Below are 24,653 nucleotides of genomic sequence, written 5' to 3'. Positions count from 1 at the left end.
TTCAATAAACTTTTCACACAGGAATACTAGATTGTTGTCTCATATATTGATCATCTTTACGAAAGGCATTTGAATTACATCCTTATGCTTATAGAATGTGCTTCAACAGTTTAAAATTCAAGTACACTTCAGTATTTATACATACAGTAGTCTTTGGTACACAGGTATAGGTGGAAAACTTTGTGAACAAAGGCAGTGCCTGATTAATTCGTAACATAAGAATCAATAATTTTCGAAGTAAATGGAAACAGCACTAGTGAATATACAAATTATGTTTATTTTTCTAAGTGGCCTTGTGACTTTTGTTCCAATAGCCACTGACAAAAAAAATTCACATTCACAGCCAAAATGTAAATAGTTGTTTTTTTGTAATAATGCTCACTTTGCCTTCTGTAATGTTGAAGTTTGTAACATAGAAAACCTCCATGTTACATTACAGGATAGCCTGTCATATCCCTGGATGTCCCCCATCCATTAAAATGTACAAGAATAAGCAAAGTCACCAAGAAATGCATAGAAATAAACAAAAACTTGAAAATGGATTAGCTTCGTAGAGCTGCTAGTCTTTGGACCATTTCATCTTCTTCATCCTCTTCCTCAGGTGCCTCAACACTTGTGCTTGGTAGCTCATGAGGTTCAGCATCCGGAAGTTTCCCAATGGCTCCTTGTGACAAAATAGTTGCTAATTTAGCAAACATTCAACTTTTTTACCCCATATTTGAATCATCACATTCAAAAAGTTTTATACTTTGATGTCTAGAGGCTTGAGATACGACGAAGTGGTAGATAAACTGCCTTAAATCCTTATGGTTTAGGATTAATTCAAAAATAACCGATTGATGTCAATCAATGGTATGATATGAAATTCCTGTTGCTGCTAGGCATATCGCTATTTAAAAATGTACTGTTCTTCTGGCATAAAATATACGTGCTGTATTTGGTATAATATTTAATCACAAAAAAGTTAGTGTTGTTGTTGCTCCCTGAGCAAATTTTTGCTATCTGCACATTACAACACAAAGAAATTGTTTTTGTGCTATGCTGTGAGAGTGCTTGGTTACTCTATTGTTTAGGCAGTTAGTGTGGACACAAACAAAATATTAGGTATTTCACATACCAGCTGTGATTTCATGGAGGACTTTGTCAATTTCTTCCTGTGCTGCCTCATCCTCTTCATCTCCCTCCAGTGATTCAAATGTATCCTCCATCATCTCTTCCATGATTCCCATCTAAATCATATCATGTCATACATTTCTGAATTAAAATCCAGAAACACTGGCATTTAACAACAAAAAAAATTAAATCTAATGACAAAAACTTTATACTTTCGTCATTTCTTTGGAAAGTTCCATCATTGAATTTCTCACTTCACCCACTTTTATAAGGGACTGCATCATTTTCATCACTTCAGTGCTTTTTTCAAAAGCCCCAGAAACTCTGACCATAGCTATAAATACATTTACAATGTGCAATGCTTCTATTCATTTAGAACAAGAAGCCACCACAAGTGCTCACATTTAAATTAGCAAAAAGTCATTGTTAGAAAGATATTATTCAAGCAATTAGAAAGATATTATTCAACGAAATTATCTTACCCAGTTGGTTTTTGATGTTCATATCCACAGATTTAAGCTGTGCCTTGGATGCATAAATTCTGCTTACAGCTTTACGAGAATGAATAATCTCCTTCGCCAAAATAGCTGAGGTAGATCTGTCTCCTTTTTTTGCAGCATCTCGTAAACTACGTTTTACTTTGTCCTCTTCTCTCTTGATAGCTGTAACACATTATTTTAACTATGAAATAAGGATTTTTTTCAAAATCAGTTTCTGCAAACACTGGCCTTATGTGTTATTGCAGCAACACCTTCTGCAATTAATGTGATACATAGCTGTAACCTGTCAGTGTTCAGGTCAGATTTGTGAATGAGGAAACATTACCAAAAATTTAACTGACATTGTACTGCAATAAATATGTTTGTAATTGTTGATTTTACAGAAATAGGCTATGTAATTTGGCTACACAGGTCCATTACAATAGGGCTAATGTCTTTGAACTATTAGGTGCCTTTTTTAGTTACAGTCGGACTTTATTAATCCAGACTACTTTGTTTCAACACAATAATATCAGCTTAACAGGTGTCTGAGATAACAAAAAATAAAAAAATGTTAAGGTTAATGCATGTGAAGGAATACGATTTTAGAAATTTTGCATCAAATAGTGAGGTTTCCAGATAATAGGGATTTGATTGATATAATGATGGTTTGAATCACTGGAGGAGTTTTATTTTTGTAACTGTAATGTATCACTGAATAGTTTTTCTTCACCAGCATTGTTTTTAGGGAGACACAGTTAAATATCTGCATGCTATAAACAAGTCCACTTTGCAACAAATTGGAGTTTGCATGTTTGGCAATATTTATACCGATTATATAAAAATACTATGAAAAATAATCACATTGTATTTGGCGATCCAAAACCCGTTCTTCCTTTCGAAGGCTTCGTGATATCACTCTAGCCTACAAAGCCAAACTCATGATTAATGTGTATACCAATAGCCCAAAACACTGTACATTAAGTACATATGACAATCATAATAAAAAAAAAACAATTTCCATCCTAAAAAATTTAGACAAAACTCATTCAACAGTGTACAGTCCCAAAATAAATCTTGAAAAATAGTTTTTACTTCACCTTTTCTCGTGGGTCCGGTGGTGGGTTTTTTCCAAATAGGCCCATTTAGGTTTTTATCACCCACATTAAACCCAATATCAGTGTATTGAAAATCTACAGTAAAAAGAAAGCATAGCCTATATCTTGAAGTTAGGTTCACAGGCTTCGCAGCCAAGCTGGATCAGCCACTTTTCCCGACAAGTCGGGGCGAGATCTGAAAAATCATGCTCCCGCTGAGGTTTGAACTCACGACCCTGGGCTAACCAGGCCCAACGCTCTACCAACTGAGCTATAGGAGCTCAGTGGTATCACAGGGTACGCGCAAGCGCACAACTTGTCAAGCGACTTTCACATCTGCTATATCTTTAAGCTGATGTTTTTATTTGTCATCAGATATAATCCAGGTAAAAAGAGTATTAACAAGTGGCAGCAAGTTTCTTGCCTTATACAGAAAGGCAGGACAGTCTAAACTGAACAAAACCATTGTGTTGATTATAAAAGTTTATCTTATACCAGTTGGCCAGTGGTGCCCCTAAAAACCCATTGTGGACATTGTATGCATTGTGGACATTATATGCATTGAATACATAATCATGTGATGCCTATACGATGACTACAATGCCTTCAATGGGATTTAGAGGCACCTGTTGGCCAGTGGTTCTCTGCCCTAGACTGAATGTACACCATTTTGTCTAGTCAGGACTAACTACAATAAAAAAAACACAACTTTTGTGATATTTTACAGTATAGTTTTACAAATGATGTTAAAATATGCACCAAATTTGTTCATAGATTTATAGTACTGCAAAAAATATATTAATATGGTTTCGCTCTGGTGCGGAAATAAGCACAGCCATCAAAAATTTCAATCTTTATCAGATGCCAACTCAAGTTAAGGATTATTTCTCACCTTACTAAGTATTTTCAATAAGCTACTTGATTCGCAGAGTTAAATTCTAGGCACACATACATACAATTGGTCTTAATAAACATATTTTTTGATAAAAACACTTTTTATTTTTCAGATACATTAACATCTGAATGATCATGGGCCAATCGTCAAAAAATCTCACTCTGCTTTATCACGTGATTGTGTTTAGTTGAGATCACGGTTCATTGCCGACAAGACAAACAAGTTCCAAATTTGGGAAGATACTTTAGTTTCTTGAAAACTTGATTCGTAAGTCCATGTGATATAGAAATTTGTGCGCGTGATTCGATTTGAACAAAACAACAACTGTTATTTTTTGTTATTTTTTTGAATTAAAATACTGCACTAAATTATCGCATTAATAATCGCACATATTTCTATGTTACATAGGTTGTATGTGGATCAAGTTTGCCGAAAACTTGGGTCTTACGCATAGCGCCCTCTTATGGTCTTACGGCATAGACTGCTTAACTAGTTGTCTATGGTCCCAGTTTATTAGTTTTTTACGCAAATTTGGGCAACAATTGTGAAAACTTTCCAAAGTGGTAAACAGCAATGAAAAGTAAAACACGGTTCCGACTTCGCGTCATTAATTGGCATGACGTCACAATACTGCATGTAAAATGAGCTGAAAATCACCAGAGGGATGTTAGTTGACAAAAAAAATCGCAAGTTAACAAAACTTTGGGCGCGGGTACGAGGTAGCGACCTAATTTTTTTTTACACAAAGTAGATCATAAGCTGAACTTTTCATTGATAAAAAATTGTAAAAAAAAACATGTTAATATTTAAAAATTAATATGACATGCGTGTTATGACATAACTCTAAGCAACTATGCTTGCCGCTGGAATCCTTTTAAACAAATATATTTTTTTTGCCTCCAAATTTTGCCTTCTAAAAACGCGCACATTGTCAAATTTGCAAAACAAAAACCATACCACATACCACCCATATTTTCCTATGTTTTGCGCACGCCACGAACACATTTCTGCCATAAAACCTTGCACAAGCGTATGCCGTTGAAATCCTTTTGAACCAACAACCTTGCACACTCCTGCTATCGAGTAAAATCAAACTTAGCCTTCTAAAAAAAACGCGGTAACTTCGTTTGTTAACCGGCGATTTTGTTTTGTCAACTATACATCCCTCTGGTCTGAAGAAATTTGTACGCGATAACAAAAAAACATTACAGGTAATTAAGCTTTATAGTGTCCATCTGCTGTCAATATCACTGTAAATCTGTAAAAAGATCACTTTCTGACCTGTGACAAAATTAGGTTTTGTTAGCTGTTGTATGTATTTCAACGTTGTTGTAAAAAAAAACGCATCGCTAAAAATGGCCAAAACATGTTTGTTGTTTAGCGTGTAAAAAACAAACAGAACGAAACACGGACTCCGAAGTCACATTGAGGGATAAGAAGATTTGTACCAGAGGGGTCGGGATTAAAAAAGTACTCCGACTTCCAACTTCAGGTGAATTCCAACTAAAGGATTAAAAAAGCTTCTTTTCCTAGTGAAGTTTAAAAAAACAATTATTGAGTTTGAAATTGTTTTACTACTAATCCACTCCGCCTCTGGGTAATATAATTAAATTGTATCCAACTCCACTCCGGTCAAAATAAACGAACTCCGGTACCATTCACTCCCGGAGATTTCTGTATATCTCGGGAAGTATCGATACTTAATTAAGAATGTGAAACAATAACTGCGTTGTGCACTTGATAGTGAATTTGCTTTGCTCCCTTCTACAAGTGGGAGTCGTTTAAATAGCCTTCTTCATTTATTAGAATTTTTTAAAACACGTAAACATGGACGTGTCGACCCGTCAAGATTTTTGTTTTTATGGAATTCTATTTTTGCAACATGGCGCTCACCCAACATGTGTCTATTTTCCTCCAAATTTAGTTTTTATTGATGTATTATAGCAAAATGTGTCAACCACCCTTTGGTAAGGGGTTCTATCAGAAAAATATGGAAACAATTTGAGCAGATTAGCCATGTTTCTTGACTGGTTCGCAAATTTCTGAGAGTCCTTTCGCACGAATAACCTGAATACCACCGCTGGTTACAACACTTTTTATTTTAGGGTTAAAAAGTTTTGGCGAGATATACGTTTGTTTTTTGCTTTGTTTGAAAACCGATAAAGCTGCGATTATGTAGTAACACTCAGATAAGTGCGGGCATGTACCCACACAATTAAAGCCAGTATTTAGGATTTCCTGTGACGCCATTATTTGGGGGTATCTGTATAAATACGAAATTGTAAATACCTTTGTATCATGGGATTATTATGGAAACGCATGACGACACATTTCGTGAGTGAGGAGCGACTATGGGAAATTGTACTTGAATAGAGTATTGGTAATCGTGCGCTGCTATTTTGGGCAGCAGTTGTACACTTATTGCGTCACTCACAGAAGTTTTGCAGATATCACCGAGAATTTTAATAAAGTACATATAGGTATATATACTTCTATCCATTAATAGGTAGACGTATTCATGGTTCTGACTACGCGCCAACTGTAAGTCTGACGTCACAATGCCGCCGGTAAAGATTACCCGAAAATGCTTTAGATGGGAGTTTAGCGCGAAATTGTCGAGAAATATGTGTATCAATCACAAAATTTACGTTTATTTTCCTGTAAAAGTTTTTTTGAAGAACTCTTATCTGAACCAATAAATTTTCAGGCAATCTTTACCTGCAGCATTGTGACTTCAGACCCATTAATGACACGAAGTCAAACCATGAATATCCTTTTATAGCCAACAGCATAATGACAAGGCTTTGATTCTTGCAACATAAATTGCTGCATTTCAAAATCTAAAACATAATTTGTGCTGCAAATGTATGTTCCTAGTTTTTGTTTTTCTATTGGTAGCTGGACAAAACAACTAAAATGGAGGATATAGTAAAACTGTTCTGCCAGGCAGGCCTTTCTAAGCAAAAGGCAATTGAAACTGTTAAAAATAAATTGGTATCTTCAACATTTCAGGATGCAATTTTGTTGGTAAGTGTTTTTGTATCTAATTTCTCATCATTTGCCACTATTTTTAACATAGGCTATATATTTTCTCTCCAGTCTCAAAAAGTTGCAGTTCTTGATACATCTACTGGAAGTCTACTGTACCAAGTTTCCACTCGCATTAAAGATAAAGTTCACTTACCTGTATTGGTGGAATTCATATCAAAACGTAAAATTGTCACTGAAATTCAGCTCAGTTGTGCCTTTGAGTATTTGAAAAATTTTCCAACAATACCTGTTGATGAAAAAGCATTTTCTGATTTTTGTGGTGTTGGCGTGGTTGTTTCACCTGAAGAGATTGAGGAAGTTGTAAGTTCAATGTAAAGTTATTTGTTGCAGCTAATATAAAAACACATTTGATTTTTAGGTTGAAAATACAATTAAACAGCACAAGTCAGACATACTTAAGCAGCGGTATCGATACAATTCGGGGAAGCTTCTTGGACTCATCAGAAAAAAGTTAAAATTTGCTGATGGAAAAATTTTAAAAAATGAATTGGACATGCAAATTCTTGACCTTCTGGGACCAAAAACTAAAAGTGATTTGGCCCCTGCGGCAAAAGTGAAGGTTGTTTGATAAATATTGTCTGGCAATAAATAACATACAATCAGTACTTTTTTTTAAATGAAACGTATGTGCGAAGAAGTTATGCCACATACAGTATAATGTCTTTTTTTTTATAGAAGGACAAGTCGAAAGGTGATGGTACAAAAAAGCAAAAACCTGCTTCCAATGGTGTTGCTGTGGAAGAACAGAGTTTATTGGAACAGCTACGTGGAGCTGCCCTAAAATTTCATAAACCTGGTGAAAATTACAAAACTGAAGGTTATGTAATTAATGAAAACACAATGAGACTTCTTAAAGAACATTTAGAAATTACTGGTGGACAGGTAAGCATAGATCTGCATTGAGAAAAATAAAAGTAAAAAAGGCACATTGAAATTAAGGTGAGATCAAGATTTCCACCAGAACCGAATGGCATTTTACACATTGGACATGCAAAAGCTATAAATTTTAATTTTGGTTATGCCAAAGCTAATGATGGAGTTTGCTTTTTGAGATATGATGACACTAATCCTGAAAAAGAAGAAGAAAAGTTTTTTACTGGAATTTTGGCAATGGTTAACTGGCTTGGTATGTGTACACAAGGAAAACGATTCCTTGCAAAACTCGTTTTTAGGCCTTTTGCTATATAATTATAGTCATCTTTTATTAGGCTATACTCCCTACAAAGTAACCCATGCATCGGACTATTTTCAAGAACTATACAATTTGGCATTAGTGCTCATAAAGAAAGACTTGGCTTACATTTGTCATCAGAAATATGAGGAAATTAAAGGCCAGAACCCCCCTCCTTCACCCTGGAGAAACAGACCAATTGCAGAATCTTTAAAACTATTTGAGGTTGGTGAGTGTTTTCATGTTTTGGAACTCCAATATGGTTTAGGTAGGTTAATATTTGAATGGCTTATGAGTAGCAGATTGTAATGTTATTCAAATTTTTAATATTTGATACCGTGTGTATATATTGCTGTGCTGTGTAGGATATGAAGCATGGTAAAATAGATGAAGGTGAAGCAACTTTACGTATGAAGTTAGTAATGGAAGATGGCAAACAGGATCCTGTTGCCTATCGCATCAAATTTACTCCCCATCATCGAACTGGTGACAAGTGGTGCATCTATCCAACATACGACTTTACCCATTGCTTATGTGACAGCATTGAGCACATATCTCATTCCCTTTGCACAAAAGAGTTTCAAGCCAGGCATGATAAATTGTTTTTTGTTTAAGCATTTTTTTATAACATTAATTTTACTGGTGTTTTAGGTGTTGTATAAAAAACCAACAAAAATAGTAATATATGTTCAATATAAATTGTAATTTTTTATTATTACTAATGTATTTGGATAATCCAGACAAACAGTCTTTGTGAATAATAGCATTGAAGACATTAAAAATTTTCTTTAAAAAATTAGAAATTTGCAATGTAAATGTTTTAGGCCGGAGGTCGAGTAATTGAGGGTAGCAATGATAAATCTAAAAACCTTAAAATATATCTAGCAATTACTAAAAATATTTTTGGCCTAAACTGATTTTATTTGAAATTATTTTTGCCTTTTTAGGAGATCAAGCTATTATTGGTTGTGTAATGCAGTTGATATATATTGCCCTGTGCAGTGGGAGTATGGAAGATTAAACCTACAGGTAATGTTATTGACTGAAATCAATGAAAACCTTACCCTTATTGTCTGCAGTACACTGTGGTTTCCAAAAGAAAAATAACAAAACTCATTGATGCTGGAATAGTTCGTGACTGGGATGACCCAAGATTATTTACATTAACTGCATTGCGAAGGAGAGGATTTCCAGCAGAAGCTATCAACGATTTTTGTGCTAAAGTAAGTTATTGTTGAACACTTTCCTGTCTTTTTAAAGTATATTATTAACCTCCAATGATGAAGTGGTGGAATGGTTAATATTTCTTGTTCTAGGTTGGGGTGACTGGCAATTTGTGTGTTTTGGAACCCCCGATGCTTGAATCATGTGTACGATCATGTTTAAACAATGTGGCACCAAGGTAATATTTTCATTCTGCGTTCTTTTTTTTTCTCATGCACATTTTGTTGAATCAGGGTAATGGCAGTATTACATCCCCTCAAAGTTACCATCAAGAACTTTCCTTCAGCTTCAAATAAAATTGAGTTAAAAGTTCCCAACTTTCCAGCGGATGAAAACAAGGGTTTCCATAATGCTACATTGACCCCAAGTATATTTATCGACCGTAATGATTTCACCAAGGTATGCTTAGATTCCACATGTACACTTGCATGCATTTGTGCAATAGATGCCCAATGGAATCGTTGCGTTTTGGTTATTATTTCACACAACAATATTTATTCGTCCACCTCAAACATGAGCAAACTGATCTGACACATAGGCCGGAGTCTTGCTCATGAGTCCAAAAATTTGCCCACCCCTGGTCTACATTATGAAGTATACAAAAGAATTGACAAATAACTTATATATTGCGTAACAGATTGCTGACAAAAACTACAAACGTTTTGCCGCAAACCAAACGGTCGGCTTGAGACATGCGGGTCTCGTTTTGACATATGACAGTGCAGTGGAAGGTGATGATGGTGTTGTGAACGAGATTTTTGCGACTTGCGTTCCCGTCGAATCCTCGCCCAAACCAAAGGCTTTCATCCACTGGGTGTCGTCCGAGCATTGCGATTCTTGTGAAGTTCGGATATACCACAGGCTGTAAGTATTCGGTTTGTAAAAGCCGTGGCGTGTCGCAGTAATTCCAGTTGGAACAACTTTACCGCTTCCAAAGTGTTCACCGAATTCAGACTTTTAGGTTTATGTAGGATAAGATGTTACTAATAAATCAAATTGATTGGTTTCCTTTAAATTTATTTCACGATCAAATGAAAATGATACACGACAAAGTAATAAATATGCAACTTGAAAAATATATCGGCGACTAACAACAAACTAAAAACATATTTTTGCAGGTTTAAACATAAAAACCCTGAAGATCCAGCAGAAGTTCCTGGTGGTTTTGTCACAGATTGCAACCGTGATTCGCTTGAAGTTATTTCAGATGCAATTGTCGAATCGTCCGTCCGCTCTGCTCAAACCTTCGATAAATACCAATTTGAACGTGTCGGTTATTTTTGTGTGGATCCCGATTCCACAAACAGCAAGGTAAGGCTCAAGTTTCCATCAGTGTAGCACGTGACGTCCCGACTCAATGTATATTTTATTCAGATGGTGTTCAACCTTACAATACCTCTTAAGGAAGACCCGGGCAAAAATTGACAGTAGAAGGTTTGCATGGCGGAGACTCCAAACTTGGAGAAATATCATGTAGATGTTATTGATGATCGCTGCTTGTTTGCTGTTTTTTTTTAAATAAATTGGTGTTTATGGGTATAAAATTTTGTATTTTATGCCAATTGTTTATTTTGCGTTTATTGAAGCCGCGTTGCTTCTGGAACTTAAACATAAACTGCACGAAGATTTGGTACATGGAGCAAATAAACATGCAATATTTATAAAAGTGTGAATGATTTTGGAACTGGCAGCAAAAGTTTGGGAAGGCGAGTTTTATCCTGGTGTTAGCAACACAACTTATTCAACACGTTACTTGCAATAAAACCATAAAAAGTGGTCAATTCAGAAATTTCAAGATCGCAACCTTGGCAAAAAGAAATATAGATAAAAGCCTTTGCATGCTTTGTGCCATGTAGAAACTATCAAAGCAAACTTTGATCAATGACATCCTTGAATTGTGTTCTGAGTTTTAAGTCGTCTTTTTAGACGATGATGGAGAAAGTAATAGCCTAACTATAATTGTCCACCTTTAGAACGCTGAACCCCTCGTGTAAATTGAAGAGAACATGCGGAAATTCTAAATTGTGGATAGGCATTTTTTACATCAATTGTCAGATTATGGTGATCGCAGAAGATAAACAGCAAAAGACATTATCCCCTATACGTTGCAAACTTCGTTCATCTGCGACAATAGGTAATAAATTTTCGCAGTGCGTTTGATCTTCTTCCGAACGCGAATCTTGGCGTCGATGAACGCATAAAGTGTGTCTGATGTCTTTACTTTGTCGCGTGTCTAGCACCCTATTCGGAATTTATGACCCATATTCCATAAGTGGTCAGATAACGGACAGTTTGGCGAGTTTTGAATAACTTTAAATACGTCGAGCAAACTGTTATTAGGTTGTCATATGTAAAATTTACCTTAAGTACGACAATTTGCTAAGAAACCGTTATTTTTATGTTACAATCGCAACATACATATTTTTATTTTCAGTTCCTAATTTGGATCCGTCCTATACGGAAATTAACAATACGCATCTTGACGCCATATTTCTCTGGATATAATAGTTAGATTCAGCAGTTGTTTAATGCAACTTGCTGTGTAATGGTCACATATTATCAGTGTTATCTTTCCTTTAATGAACACACAATCCCACATTATTTTAAAAACACATTTGTTTACTTGCCAGACAAGTGGGATTTAAACGACGCAAGTGTTTTTGTAGCATGTGCATTTTACAAAACAGTTTGTTTTGTCAATAATTACAAAGGTTTTGCAACACATAAGACGCCATAACAAAACGTCCCCATCCTAATGCTAGCCCATATTGATTGCACACTGTTTATTAGTGTTGATTAAACTGTAAACAGACATCATGAAACCGATAATGGCTCATTATTTTTGAATAACAATAGTTCGACTTCGTTAATCCCGTTTTCCCTCCAGACCAGGATCGCTTTATAAGTCGATTGCGCTAGCCACGGCGCTTAACGGGACAAAATGGCTGCAAGTCCCTTTCGGAATTGACATCCAGCCAGGGAGATCGCGGACGCCCAGCAGATTTAATTGACAACGTAAATCTCCATCATTGTGGCGGCGAGCCCAATCCGGACGTCTTGATGAAAAGGGGTGCCGCAGAACGAACGACCGCCGATAAGTGTTGCAAACACGACTTAAACAAACAAGAGAAAGATGCGTGGGGACACCGCTGACAGACGAACCGAAGTGACGCGCGCATCTATACGAACAAAAGCGAACGGCGAGTGTGACGAAATTGCGCATTGTTGTAATCGAAAATCGTTTTATTACAATTTAATGAAGAACGCCAGGCTGAAGGAAGCGCGGATAATTGAAGACTACGAGAGAATATCGAAAAAAAGGGGGGCGTCTGCCGGGTTGTCAGTTTTTGCTACAAAAGTCAAATCGTCCAAATATGATCTTCACTTTATGTTATACCAGCCAGGGAGATCTGTTTTCTGGAATTGCAAACGTGTAGTTTAATTTACAAGTTGCACTGTTTTATAACATAATTATGTATTACAGACTTCGAATAAATAAAATGACTTTGCTGTGCGAAGAATCTGCACAAAAAGAAAATTCTTCAGGAAATATTAATATGCCAAATTTGTCAAAGTCGTCGTCAGGAAGTTCAATTAACGACAATATGTCTTCACATGACAGCAGCAGCAGCAGCTCCGAAGATGAGAACTTGCCTTTGCCACAACTTACTTCTAAACGAAAGGATGACAAAAACAACTTCAGGTAAGGCATGTGTAAGGTTTGTTTAAATGAGCTTCTGCACGTAAGTTCCTGATTAATTGTTCTCTTGTTTTATTACGTTTGATTATTTGTACGTGTTTTTAACACAGTTTTGTTTGTCTGCAGTATAGAGTTTCTTCTTTCGAAACCAACAAAATTGCGAGATTCTCAGGCAACTGCGAGTTTAAAACATCCTCCGATGCCATGTACGGACCCCTACACGCATTTTTATCCTTGGATGATAAACGGAAATTCATTTTCGCCTATCATTCCCGCGCACAACCCAGATGAAAATACTCAAATTGGAAACACGCAATCTTTTATCGGTGAAAAAGAACACACTGTGACAGTTTCACCATCTAGTCCAGAATTTTGTAAGTAACAAATCTGTGGTAAATTTGGTTGTATTCTAACAATCAACATATTTCGCAGCTTTGTCCAAGTGCATGTTGCGCAAACACAAACCTAACAGAAAACCTCGCACTCCATTTCGGACTGAACAGCTTCTGGCACTGGAAAACAAATTTCAAGAAAAGCAATATTTGTCGATCGCTGAACGAGCAGAATTTTCCGCTTCCTTGTGTCTGTCTGAAACGCAGGTCAGTTTGGAGTTCAAAATTTGAGCAATTTTTGCCATCGCGTGTGTATTAAATGGTTATCGTTTTATTAGGTAAAAATTTGGTTTCAAAATCGCCGTGCAAAAGCCAAAAGAATACACGAAGCTGAATTCGAAAAGGTAAAGTTGGCCGCTGCAGCAGCAGCATACACAAATCTCGTGCAAGGAACTGGAAGTAAACACCACTCCCTGTGTCCACCGAATATTCTCCATAGAGATTTTCAAGCTTCTGTGTCTGGGGTTCAGATTAAGCCCAGGGTACAGTTGCAAAGTGAAATATCAACATTCGATAATCGCCCACCCCACTTTCCAATCGGAGGGTTCGGTTCGTTTGCCTTCGTGCAATCTTCAAAACCGTCCACCATATCCTATTTTCCCTCCGAAACGTAAACAAGTTTTGTGGATGTTTTTTCGTATCTCGTATATTTGTTTTTTTCAACAGCAATAAAACGCAATACCTTCTACCTTCTATTGTTGTGTATATTGTGAAAAAAGAATATTTTTAGATAAGTTATATTGGTTTACTGCTCGGCATTGCAGTTTAGCTTATTACCAAGCGAAGCTTATTCGACAACGTTGCGTGTAATTGCAAACGGTTACGCCGCGGGATACTTATTGAAATTCCTTTGTGAAATGCTTTGTCTGCTGGTATACAAAACACAAGTATGCACACTAAATGCCTTTTCTGTTCAGCCCCGTGTTTAAAACTACTAATAGTTTTTTTGCAGAAAACCCCTTGTAGAAAAAATAATAATAATATCCTGGTAACATCAACAGAAAGTTACTTGATTCACTTATAGCGCTTTTGATGTGTCACGAAAACTTCTGGTTTTTGTTAAAGGGTAATCGAAAGCAGCAGTTCGCTAACCAAGAGTGAAACTTCAAGGGTTGCCTAAACCAGCCGTCTCTTTCATCTCTCGACAACAAATTGCTTCCAGATTTTAAAGGTTTTGTGTCGAAACTGTATGAGTCAACAAACACTACACGCAACTGTTTCTATGGTAGATTTAGTAAGGGTGAGCCTGAGTATATTGTACATTGATGCACTGGTAATGTCACAGCAAGCTCAACAAACGGAAACAAGACAAAAAACAGTGGGGATTTTAACTTAAAATTGCAACCTAAACCTAACTTCATTATTGCTAATTTTGTCAAAAAGGGTTGTTTTGTCAGCTGCTACGCCAACACTTTTGTTATTATGTAATTACCTGTTTCCGTTACGTATTAAACTAGGATACACGCCTGTTGATTTTCTCATCACATTCATAAACGACATATGCCTGTAGTTGTGGAATGTTCTTTCCGGTATTACTTTCTATTGCTGTAAATACAAACATAGGTTTTGCAGCCTATTTACTGTATGACGCAATAACAAAATGAAATACCTATTCTTTGTCAGCTTATGTCGGTTATTGTCAGACAATCCATCAACAACCGGTCAACAATTATTTTGGGCTTTATGCATGGTTTGTTGCGTGATCGATTAGGGATTTGATCATTGATCGTCGTATCAATCAACTTATGTTTTTAGTCTACTTCCCGTTTACAAACGGAACTGCTGTTCCAATAAAAGTGCTTTCTGAGGTGTAAAATATATAGTCTGCGTCAACATCGCAAGAAAAAATTTTTCGTGACGGTTATGTTCTTATAATACCGGCATGCAAATTTTCAGATATAGGAATATATAAGTTTTAAGATGTCACCTCGTGTGTTTGTTATTTCATATAAAATATTCACGTCCACCAAACATTGGCAAAATGTTGATGATTCATAATCTTTTTTATGGATGGGTGATTCAGATAAGACTAATTGTTACTGTTGTACAAACATAATGAAAAACTAGCATTAAAGGGGAGTTGTCTTATAAATATTTTATTGTGAAAAGAACTGTATCAATTGTAGGCCTACGTTGATGCCATTTTCGTTATATGGCATTGTACTGGCCATTTAATCCTTGGCGGCGTAAAATGACACCACGCTAGGCAAATTTTAAACAACAAAGCAAAAATGCCGCTGACAAATTGTTTTTGATGAGATAATAATGTGAAATAAGCGAAAAATTAGGGAACCCGAGACAAAATTGTCGCCAAATTACGATTTGAGCCACACATACAATGATCGCGTCTTCTATGGGCGGAGTCTCTTTTGTGCTTTAAATTCTTGTTGTTGAAAGCAAAATTCATACATGTGAAAAAGTAAGCAGACGAGAAAATGCCCCTTTTTTCTTTGTCACCACGCATCAGGTCTTGTAGGTGTCATATTCTTGTGTAATATGCGTTTGCGCATATGTTTCAAAAATAAACTGTATCTTAAAATGTACACATTTCTGCGACCTAAGTACAAACTACAAATCCAAAATAAATAATTTTATTAATTTTTTAGACATAAACCAAACCATATATAAACACCCATACTATTTTGTTGGAATGTAAATAGTACATAATGTTGTAGTGTCAAAGTTTCGTATATATAATTTGCGTCCGGCTTACAAGTATACAAAAGCTAAAGCAAAACTTTGAAGTCTTACTGTGAAAAGTTATAGCATGCGCAATGGTAAGGAAAATCATAAATGTGAAAAAGGTTTTCGGTGCCCATCCCGTATATTATATTTTCATGTGTAAGTTATTGTTCATATAGCAGTGTTTTGTGCAAAATGGTTTAATTTGATTTGATAATAATTATTCGCAGTAACAAGTTGAGCCGATATAAATATTCTGAATTTTCCGCAAATGCTGAAAAAATCAGCACATGTGCAGTATGTAAATGACTGAAAACATGCAGTGGTGGTATTCGTTTACGGCAGCCACTAAAGCTATAAAAAAGCGATATGAAACATTTGGTTAAATTAGTTTCCGTTTTGAGACAATGCAGGTTTGTGTATCAAGGGGTTATATTGACTTTTCACGCCGTTTACATATAATTTGGTTGCAGTCAAATTAACTTTTAGCTTTCAAGTCGAAGCAAAAAAGGTATGGAATTTAGGGATGTGCCAAGGTGAACCCGAACCCGAATAGATTCGCCGAATATCAGCACAGATTTCATATTCGTGCGAACCCGAATATTGCGCAAGATTGCGAATATTTATTGAAGCATAATATGGTTATGACATAATATGTTTTTTCGCATGACCAATAACGGTAGCACACCGCTTATAACGCCACGAGAACTGGTGTAGTTGTTTTTGCTATTAGTTTATCACCACGAATGAACAAAACGTGACGAAAACACCGTTGCGTATGTAGCAAAATCCCGTTGGTCTAACATCGTATTATAGTTCTTGGCGCTGCTCGTAGCACGGGTTTTCGTCACCAAAATACAGAAGCGCTTTGAAAACAAAAGAAAGGAAGTCCTGCGTTGTTCAAACATTAATTTGGTCAATCATAACATAAAGGCTTTATTACGTTATGTCAATCAAGTATGGTTTTTCCTCAACACTAGCGGTAAAGGCCACAGAAATCAACTGTATGCAATTTATTTGTCGTATGATAGCAAAACAGCAGTTGGTAAAGCAACATACTTGCGCACGTGATGCAAACGACCAACTATTATTGACGTCACACTTACATACGAATATATTCGGGTTCGCACGAATAATGTTTCTATTTATTCGGATTCGCACAAACCCGAATCTTTGTCCATTTGGCACATCCCTAGAATTTACCCAATTAATGTACCACTGTTATATGCACTTTGATGTAACCCAGTCTATATAAACCAGCGTCTCTACGCCTTTGTCTTCTTCCTTTTTTCCAAAATTGTCGCAAAAACAGTTGTTAGTCCCGATTACGGATTATGCAAAGTTGAATGGTAAACTAGATTAAGAATAACAGAATATCACAATTGCACAAATTTTCAAATAATGTGGGCCTGTTGATTGAGTGACTACGATGTTGCTGTGTAGCCTATATATGATTACACTGCAATAAGTTATTAGTTGCAATTTAATTTTATTTTGCACAAAAAGAACTTGAAAACGCGTGATCGCATGAACAATAAATAAGCAAAATAAAATGCCATGGGCACCGATAAAACCATTAGGGTTATCGAGTCAGGCGCTCAAAAAACATGTAATTAGGCTAACATCGTGATTTAGTGCACGAATGCAATGCACGGTTTAAGCAGCAAAGTCCTTCCAAATCCGGATTGCAAGATGTGGAAAAATCAAGTATTGTCTGGAATTGGCGAAAATCCGGATTATCCAAAGCTTTTGTCAAGAAATAATGTTTTGGTTTCACAGAAAATCCTCTATGCTTCGCAAAACGAAAATTCACACTCGAGTATGGGTCGTCTTGTATGGTGTGGGCGCGTTTCAAAGTCTAGTGGGGCGAGTGGCGCAGAACCAGGCTGCGCACAGGCGGTCGTTCCTTGACCATATTGTTGAAGTCTAAAGTTGCGTGTGGATATTAGTAAAATCACCTTAATTTAAGCTTTGAACATCTTTGTAACTTGAAGACAAAACAACAATGCTTGAACCTTACGCACTAATTAGGCTTCTCATTAGTCGGAACAGAGTTCCGGCAAGAATTCAACGGCTGGCGTGTCCCAAACAGTTTTGAGAAACTTAATGTCATTTATTTATTTGCTTGTTTAAGAAATCTTACCCAGTTCACCACTGCGTAAAGTTACGACTCTCCATTACGCTGTACCAATGAAAGCTATGGTAAAAACAATTTGACAAGTGGTCGCTAGAATTAGGTTTGTAGCCTGTGTTCGTACTGTCGATACGGTGGATCAGCGGTCAAGTTAATTTTGCTTGAACTGATATTAGGTCAGTTCAACCTTTTTGGCGCGATGGAATCCTTGAAGTAATTCAGGACACATTGTGGAAGCCCGATTTAAAAAAAATATATAAAACACAAGAAGAATGAAGGCAAGTTTGAGTTTTTTCGCCCCCATTGAACTTTCTACCACCCAAATCGCAGTTTACTAACTTACTACAGCAGATAGACCGCAATAATCGAAAAGGTTATCTCGATGTGTAAATTTGATTTATGGGTCGGACGCTTTTTGCCAGTTTTCAAAACGGGTTGTGCGCCGCAGCGTTGGCGTTGCCAAGTGAATGCGCCAGACCTGCCTGCAACAACGCCATTTTGGGGCCTTATTTGTATTGGGTATCATGATTTAGCACAGAAAGTCCCTGTTTTTTTGTGGTTTGGCTGTCAGGCGTCTGGCATATCCTATCTATGCTTTGTGACCGCTAGAATAACAAAGGTTACTTTTAGTAAATCACATTTTTTCCGACGAACATCTGTTTTTAAACAGGACAAACAGTAGTGTAAACAAGTAAAATCACAAGTTGAATCAGAATTATCATGGATCTGGATGTTTCAAAAGAGGCTAAGGAGCCCCAGCAGCAGCCCCTGGGTTTAGTTCCTTTGTATCCATTTCCACCACTGCAAACACAAAGTGCTGACAAAAGCAAAAATTCTTTGCAAATTCCAAATTTTGGATTTACTTTTTTGCCGCCAATTTACCAAAAAGCACATCACTATGGCTCCAGAACTTACTTTACCGATGACCAGTTGAAATTTGAAGCACAAGAAATGCTTCTGGAAGTTATCACAGAAGAAGTAATATTGTTTGTGTACATTGCAAAAAAATTAATGACTTACTATGTTAGTTTTGTCAACTGCTTAGTCTTTATGAGGTGTGCACAACAAAACCCTAAATAAATGTACATGTAGTTTGGCTTTGGAATATAACAAGTTTAAACTCAATGCAACAGGCTCTCAACCTCTTGGAAGAAGTAATCATAGAAGGCACAAAACCGTCACCAAGAGCAATCAAACAACATGCACAACAAGAAAAACACCAACATGACCGGTAAATTAATAGATAAAGGTTTGAAAAAAATTACGTATTTTTAAAAATTTAAGTTTCCAAACATATTAATCAGAAAGATTGCATGGTGTTGAAAATAGTTTGTTTGTATTTCAGGACTTGCAAAGGAATTGTATACAATCTTATAAATGATGTTGTCAAAGAAGAATGTTATAATGGTGTAATTAGTTTTTATGATGACTTGATTGTAGATCATAGAAATAAGTCAGAACACGATGAAATTGGTCAAGGTGTTATTGAAGCAATTGAAATGGAAGTTATAGCTGATATAGCAAGTGAAGTATATGAAAGCTGTATATGCGGCGAAATATGCCTGTCAATTATCCATGAACTAGTTTGCGAGGAGGCAAAAGTCATAGCCAAAAATGCTTTGATGCATTACGGTGCAAGAGTTGCATTTTCTCAATTTAAGAGCATCAGTAAGGTGGGTAAATGCAAGTTTTTGTTAGCAATTTATATTCTTGTAACAGATTTACACCAACTAAAAATGATTATGTATAGTTTGCACAACACTAACATAATATTGTGGATGTAACAGTGTGCAGCAGACTTTGTTATGGACAGCATGTGCGTCCAATCTCTTCTTCCCACACCCACCTTACCTTCTGCACCTACCTCTAATGTACTTGATCACATGATGTTTGAAGTTCTGCTATTGCGGGCAATACAGATGGAAAATGAACAACAAGAACATTGCTTTCCCCTAAAATGGTACAAGAGGAAAGCTGTTTTGAACATAGCAATGGATATTGCAATGGATGTTCTAGAAGAGTCATTTGCTTTTGAATTAACATAGCACTATCACATGTGTTTAAGCATGAAATTGTGTCTGCACATGCACTTAGAACTGAAGTTAAATTTGTTGCAATAAATTTTTATTTTATAAATCCACTAGTGATCAAGTTTTGAGGTTGCAAAAAAAAATACAACATATTTGCTTGAAAAGAAAGTTAAATGCTATTGACATAATTATCCACTTGGAAAAACAGTTGTTTTGAACCTGTAGGGTAATGTGTGTAGCTGCTAATCTTACTGTGCTGAACAGTCAATGACACAAGTTTCCCTTTTGCATTTAATACACAACATTGTGGCATTGTACATTTGTTTACTAGGCTGGTGCCAACCAACTTTGCTTAGGACATTGCAATAACGATTGAATAATACAACAAATTAAATCAAAGTATTTTACCAACATCCTTGGTAAATAGGCAATTACACATTATTATGGACTGTGTTTGAAAGGTTACCCTTTGCTTTGCCTTCACACAAGTTGCGAGCGGGATCCTTTAATCAACACAATAACCATGTAATCATCAGCAAAGAACTGAGGCTGCAAAGAAGGTCCAATCTTTAGCAGTTGTTCTGTGGAAAATGCACCTGGTGGAAATGCATGCAGCATTCCAGAAACTTCCTTATCTTTGCCTTGCAACTTTTCTGAGTTTTTTGGAGTTTCAAGTGTGATCAATGGTATGGAAATAATTCCAGCAGCTTCCTTGTCTTTGAAGTACTTTACAAGACCTCTCAATGGCTTATGGTCACTGGGAACAGGTCCACTTAATGTTCCACTGACATTTAAATTTTCTGGAACACCAGGAACAGCCACAATAATGCAGGTTTGGCTAGTGTCTACAGACTTCATTCTGCGACTAACCTCTGCCACTCTATCCTCACTTAGTTTCAATCGTTGAGTAAAGTGAAACATTGTTTGCCTTCCAGTGGGACTGTTAGGATCAGCTGTTGTACGGTTAAACACTCCCATATCACCATCCAAAAGAAAAAACAACACAGGAAATGCTATCTTTTTTAAAACAAAACCACCTTGCCAACAAGGAGGATCAAAACACTGACATAAATCATGCAGAGTGTAGCATGACTTAGCATGAAAATGTTTAAATTGCATTTCAGTCATTGCCGTGTCCGGGAGTGCAGCAGCCTTAGTGTTCCTATCAGATTCCCTACCTTTGTTGGAGGAACCATATTTGTTGTCTCGTGATCGATAATCCCGAGGAGATATGCTTCTGTCATTCCGTCTATCAGATTTGTACTTGCGGTCTCCCTCAAAATTCCTTCCCCGATACCTGCTTTTATTGGGATAGTCACCTTTATGTCTATCTCTTGTATCTCCTGCATGTCCAGAATCATGTCCTTTTCCATCATGCCTTCCCCATTCCAGGTAAGAATCATAACCAGGCATACCAGGCTCTGGATCTAAAAAGTCCATTCTTAGTCTAGTCTCTGCCCCAGGCATCAGAAAACCACGCATCTGGGTGCATGCAGCCTGTGCTGCATCTGTAGTTTCAAACAAAATTGCTGCATTTTTATCACCACGTCGATAATCAATTCTTCGGATAGATCCAAATCTGTCAAATTCCCGTTCCAAATCTTTTATACTTGTCCATTTTCCAAGTCCACCAACCCATATTTTGGAAGAAAGCATAACTTTGCCATACCCAATTCGTACTATGTTTTTCAAAACTGGTTTTCCATTAAAAGATATCTTTGCCTTGTAAGCTTGATCCAAATTTTCAAATCTTACAAAACAGTACGATCCTAATCCTCGTGCAGCTCGCTTCACATCAATATCCTCAATTTTTCCATAAATGTCAAATGTTCTTCGAATATCACTGGATGTGACATCAGGTTCCAAGTTTCCAATAAACAAAGTCCTTGTTGCGTAAGGATCATCTTCTGGTGGAATTGGCTTGTCCATAAAAGCAGGTTGGGGAAAAAAGTTTGGATCCTGGGCCCCACCACTTACAGAAGTCTCCTGATCATCTTCATCTCCATTTGCAGACTCTCTTCTATTGGGTGACACAGATGGTGAGTGTCTGCTGGTAATAGATGGCTCCTTAAACTGTTCCCTTGTTGGGCTTCTGTATGGTGATCTTGATAAACTTCTATTTCTAACAAATCTTGGTGAGTCTCTGGGTTTGTAATATTTTTCTTTTCGTTCAAGTGATGAACTTCTCTCTCTTATTGGCAGGTATCTCTCACTTGGTGAATATCTATCTTTAGACATTGGCTTTTCCCTGTATGGCAACCTATCTCTGTTTCCAAGCCTTCCTCTAACACCTTGTTTTGGTGATCTTCGTCTGGGTGATCTTACAGCTATTGGTGACGTACCACGTGGTGAGTGTATGATTGGTTCACGTATGTGGGGTGACCGATAGTTAGGTGAGAGCTCATCCCGATGTCCATGTGTCTCTACCATGGCCTCTATGCTTAACCGGCGGTCATGCATTACTAAGTGTCCCTTTGCGTTTTTGCATTCTCTTGCATCATCAGCAGAGCGGAAGGTTGCATATGCCACACGATCCCCGTTATAATCTCTTTCCACTTTCACGGTGACATCTCCAAATTTTCGAAATTCATCATATAAACTGTATTCTATGTCATCCCTGGCTAGTTGTGAACTAAAGTTGCGGACCAACAAAGTGGTATAATATTCATCTTGATCCCGACCTCCACGACGAGATCGTGATGGTTCAACGGGTGGAGAGTAACGCGGTGAAACAACAGGTGAGCGGTGGCGACTTTGGTTTATATTTCTTCGTCCATCTCTCGAATGTCTGGAGTCTCGAAACTCTGGGCTAAAAACATAGTTTACTTTACAACCATGTACTAAAAATTACTTGCATCAAAAAATAAATGCTGGTGTGAATCTATCAAGGTTGGAAAGTCCATGAGTTCAATGAAAACAGTAAATGCATTTATAATTATATGTAAACCTATTTCAACACATTTTTGGTTTCACGTATTAATTACTAAATAAAAAGTATACAAAAACTTATATATATACAAATAATGCGAAAGCATCTTCTAACATTCTCACTTTCCACCTAGATTTTATCAACCAATAGTTTAATGGCCTAGCATGACACTATATTGTTTAGCAAATAGAGACACATGAATGTTTTAAAGCACAGCAAATGCTTGTGGACAAGAATTACTTACCTTTCAGGACTACAACATAAGTTTTACAAGGTCAAACTAGATATTTAGTTTCAATTCCCTGATAAAATTTACTTTCTAAGATAATTATCTGTCCACAGATGACAGCTAACCACAGGGTACACCAATGACAGAGTTAGGTGACAGAATATTTTCAGGTAGCAGATCAACATTAAATTCAGCATGTTTCAGTTTCAAGTTGCTGATATGAGATCACAATCTTCAGAGAGAAGAAAAATTTTGACGAGCAACAATGCATTCAGCTGCATTTGAAATGAAACCAAGTTTCACAAATATCAAAAGTCATATTGGAATCTCAAGTTTTTCTTCAAACGAACTGGCATCCATTTTCAGTTCTCAGTACAAGGGAGGCGGAGGCATCACTTAATAATGCTTAAACATGTTTGCTATATGTCCAAAAACTGCATCAAACAAATCATAGGCAGTTATTTCATAATAATATAAAGATGGCCAGAACAGAACCTAGCAAAGAGCCTAAAAATATTATGAAAGAAAATCAGGAATTGGTGTTTGTCTTCCAACCTGTTTTCCCGATAAGGCCGACGGTTAGGACTGCGACCCCGAGCTCGTTTCATTCGGGATGGACTCTCCCTATCTCCTTGTCGTTTCATACCGCCAGTACGAAGATAACTTATACCTGAAAAAACACACGCTTCTTGGGCAAAAACGTGCTCGTAAGTTCACGAACACCAATCTTTGTGAAGTTTGTGAACTATTCACGAAAATCTCAGTAATCCGGATCGGTACACTACAGAAAACCATAGAATACCAAAACAGTATAATACATCATTTTACATCTGTCGACAGATTTTAATACTATTGTCACGAATAAATATGGCGATCACATTTTTTTAAAGCAAAAACCTGCGAGTTTAAGTCCAAAATGTTGAATCTGTTCGGAACAATGACTAAACTTCATTACGGCGAACCCAAACTTCAATCTACTACATACTGTACATTGGTTTGGAAAATATCACGTCACTTTCAAATGTATTTTATAAATAATCTGTTTCACCTTAATGCACAAGTTTCCAAATGGTGCGTCGATCGTCTCGATATTTTTGGGACGTCGCAAGCTTACATTGGAATTAATGGTACAGACCTTCTCGAAATACTCGCCACATAAGTCCGAGTTGTGCGCGCCCTCGTTTTCCTCAAAAACATAACTTCCATCTTTTATTTTCTGTTGCTTTACTTTCTATTGAAACAGAATGACCTTAACAATGTTGTTAACATTATTGTGAACTAACACATCTCCCGCTAAAACTAAGCACACAAACAATGACATTATTGTGTCATAATAATAAATTGAGACGACTGGGTGGTCATAACATAACAGAAGCGGCGACTTGAACTGCAAAGCACATGCATACATATGTTAACACTTTCAAAGAGATTGTGTTTTTTATTTCACTCTTGTGTTACTTCTGACCGTGCATTATATTCCTAAAGATATTGGGTGATTTTTTTATTATCTTGTTATTTACGGATATA

At 36.7% G+C, this 24,653-nt stretch overlaps 5 protein-coding genes across 7 annotated transcripts; 3 read left to right on the top strand and 2 right to left on the bottom strand.

The window, feature by feature from the left end:
* Positions 1-24: 24 nt before the first annotated feature.
* On the bottom strand, positions 25-3,722 carry LOC145910189 (charged multivesicular body protein 3-like). Of its 2 annotated transcripts, XM_082997223.1 has the most exons (7): positions 3,582-3,722; positions 2,693-2,785; positions 2,457-2,517; positions 1,596-1,775; positions 1,326-1,447; positions 1,118-1,229; positions 25-664 (listed from the first exon to the last, which is right to left on the bottom strand). In XM_082997223.1, the coding sequence occupies exons 2-7, from the start codon at positions 2,735-2,737 to the stop codon at positions 543-545; spliced, it is 642 nt and encodes a 213-aa protein (XP_082853349.1). In that variant the 5' UTR covers positions 2,738-2,785; positions 3,582-3,722; the 3' UTR covers positions 25-542. The 2 variants fall into 2 exon arrangements, with proteins under 2 accessions (XP_082853349.1, XP_082853348.1); XM_082997222.1 differs by lacking the exon at positions 3,582-3,722 and having other exon boundaries at positions 2,693-3,501.
* A 2,205-nt stretch (positions 3,723-5,927) lies between these two features.
* On the top strand, positions 5,928-10,685 carry LOC145910219 (glutamine--tRNA ligase-like). Of its 2 annotated transcripts, none has more exons than XM_082997264.1 (15): positions 5,928-6,064; positions 6,483-6,611; positions 6,684-6,935; positions 6,994-7,194; positions 7,314-7,517; positions 7,575-7,761; positions 7,844-8,031; positions 8,172-8,395; positions 8,754-8,835; positions 8,886-9,029; positions 9,123-9,208; positions 9,264-9,429; positions 9,668-9,894; positions 10,149-10,341; positions 10,405-10,685. In XM_082997264.1, exons 2-15 carry the CDS (start codon positions 6,501-6,503, stop codon positions 10,453-10,455), a joined length of 2,316 nt encoding a protein of 771 aa, XP_082853390.1. In that variant the 5' UTR covers positions 5,928-6,064; positions 6,483-6,500; the 3' UTR covers positions 10,456-10,685. The 2 variants fall into 2 exon arrangements, with proteins under 2 accessions (XP_082853390.1, XP_082853389.1); XM_082997263.1 differs by having other exon boundaries at positions 7,311-7,517.
* Positions 10,686-12,520: 1,835 nt separating this feature from the next.
* LOC145912202 (homeobox protein vab-15-like) lies at positions 12,521-13,736 on the top strand. The gene is made up of 4 exons (XM_082999610.1): positions 12,521-12,733; positions 12,857-13,104; positions 13,163-13,329; positions 13,401-13,736. Exons 1-4 carry the CDS (start codon positions 12,531-12,533, stop codon positions 13,734-13,736), a joined length of 954 nt encoding a protein of 317 aa, XP_082855736.1. The 5' UTR covers positions 12,521-12,530.
* A 4,876-nt stretch (positions 13,737-18,612) lies between these two features.
* Positions 18,613-20,068, top strand: LOC145912437 (uncharacterized). The gene is made up of 4 exons (XM_082999895.1): positions 18,613-18,916; positions 19,072-19,169; positions 19,284-19,611; positions 19,726-20,068. Exons 1-4 carry the CDS (start codon positions 18,659-18,661, stop codon positions 19,981-19,983), a joined length of 942 nt encoding a protein of 313 aa, XP_082856021.1. The 5' UTR covers positions 18,613-18,658; the 3' UTR covers positions 19,984-20,068.
* Positions 20,069-20,254: 186 nt separating this feature from the next.
* LOC145910559 (RNA-binding protein spenito-like) lies at positions 20,255-23,842 on the bottom strand. Its single transcript, XM_082997727.1, has 2 exons — positions 23,682-23,842; positions 20,255-22,777 (listed from the first exon to the last, which is right to left on the bottom strand). The coding sequence occupies exons 1-2, from the start codon at positions 23,768-23,770 to the stop codon at positions 20,449-20,451; spliced, it is 2,418 nt and encodes an 805-aa protein (XP_082853853.1). The 5' UTR covers positions 23,771-23,842; the 3' UTR covers positions 20,255-20,448.
* Positions 23,843-24,653: the final 811 nt, after the last annotated feature.

This window comes from Ascidia mentula, chromosome 8, assembly GCF_947561715.1.
Source record: "Ascidia mentula chromosome 8, kaAscMent1.1, whole genome shotgun sequence".
NCBI classification, from domain to species: domain Eukaryota; kingdom Metazoa; phylum Chordata; class Ascidiacea; order Phlebobranchia; family Ascidiidae; genus Ascidia; species Ascidia mentula.
The sequence above is the reverse complement of the archived record's forward strand: the minus strand, read 5'-3'. Positions and strand labels throughout refer to the sequence as shown.

Excerpts from the sequence above, each read along its gene's own strand:
- LOC145910189 (XM_082997223.1), bottom strand. The coding sequence starts at position 2,737 with ATGGGCCTATTTGGAAAAAACCCACCACCGGACCCACGAGAAAAG. Across the intron at positions 2,518-2,692 it reads CACCGGACCCACGAGAAAAG|GCTAGAGTGATATCACGAAG; the intron begins GTGAAGTAAAAA and ends TTGGCTTTGTAG. Across the intron at positions 1,448-1,595 it reads GAACATCAAAAACCAACTGG|CTATGGTCAGAGTTTCTGGG; the intron begins GTAAGATAATTT and ends ATGTATTTATAG.
- LOC145910219 (XM_082997263.1), top strand. The coding sequence starts at position 6,501 with ATGGAGGATATAGTAAAACTGTTCTGCCAGGCAGGCCTTTCTAAGCAA. Across the intron at positions 8,032-8,171 it reads AATCTTTAAAACTATTTGAG|GATATGAAGCATGGTAAAAT; the intron begins GTTGGTGAGTGT and ends TGTGCTGTGTAG. Across the intron at positions 9,030-9,122 it reads TCAACGATTTTTGTGCTAAA|GTTGGGGTGACTGGCAATTT; the intron begins GTAAGTTATTGT and ends TTCTTGTTCTAG.
- LOC145912202 (XM_082999610.1), top strand. The coding sequence starts at position 12,531 with ATGACTTTGCTGTGCGAAGAATCTGCACAAAAAGAAAATTCTTCAGGA. Across the intron at positions 12,734-12,856 it reads GATGACAAAAACAACTTCAG|TATAGAGTTTCTTCTTTCGA; the intron begins GTAAGGCATGTG and ends GTTTGTCTGCAG. Across the intron at positions 13,105-13,162 it reads ACCATCTAGTCCAGAATTTT|CTTTGTCCAAGTGCATGTTG; the intron begins GTAAGTAACAAA and ends CATATTTCGCAG.
- LOC145912437 (XM_082999895.1), top strand. The coding sequence starts at position 18,659 with ATGGATCTGGATGTTTCAAAAGAGGCTAAGGAGCCCCAGCAGCAGCCC. Across the intron at positions 19,170-19,283 it reads GAAAAACACCAACATGACCG|GACTTGCAAAGGAATTGTAT; the intron begins GTAAATTAATAG and ends TTTGTATTTCAG. Across the intron at positions 19,612-19,725 it reads AATTTAAGAGCATCAGTAAG|TGTGCAGCAGACTTTGTTAT; the intron begins GTGGGTAAATGC and ends TGGATGTAACAG.
- LOC145910559 (XM_082997727.1), bottom strand. The coding sequence starts at position 23,770 with ATGAAACGACAAGGAGATAGGGAGAGTCCATCCCGAATGAAACGAGCT. Across the intron at positions 22,778-23,681 it reads CGGCCTTATCGGGAAAACAG|CCCAGAGTTTCGAGACTCCA; the intron begins GTTGGAAGACAA and ends CTATGTTTTTAG.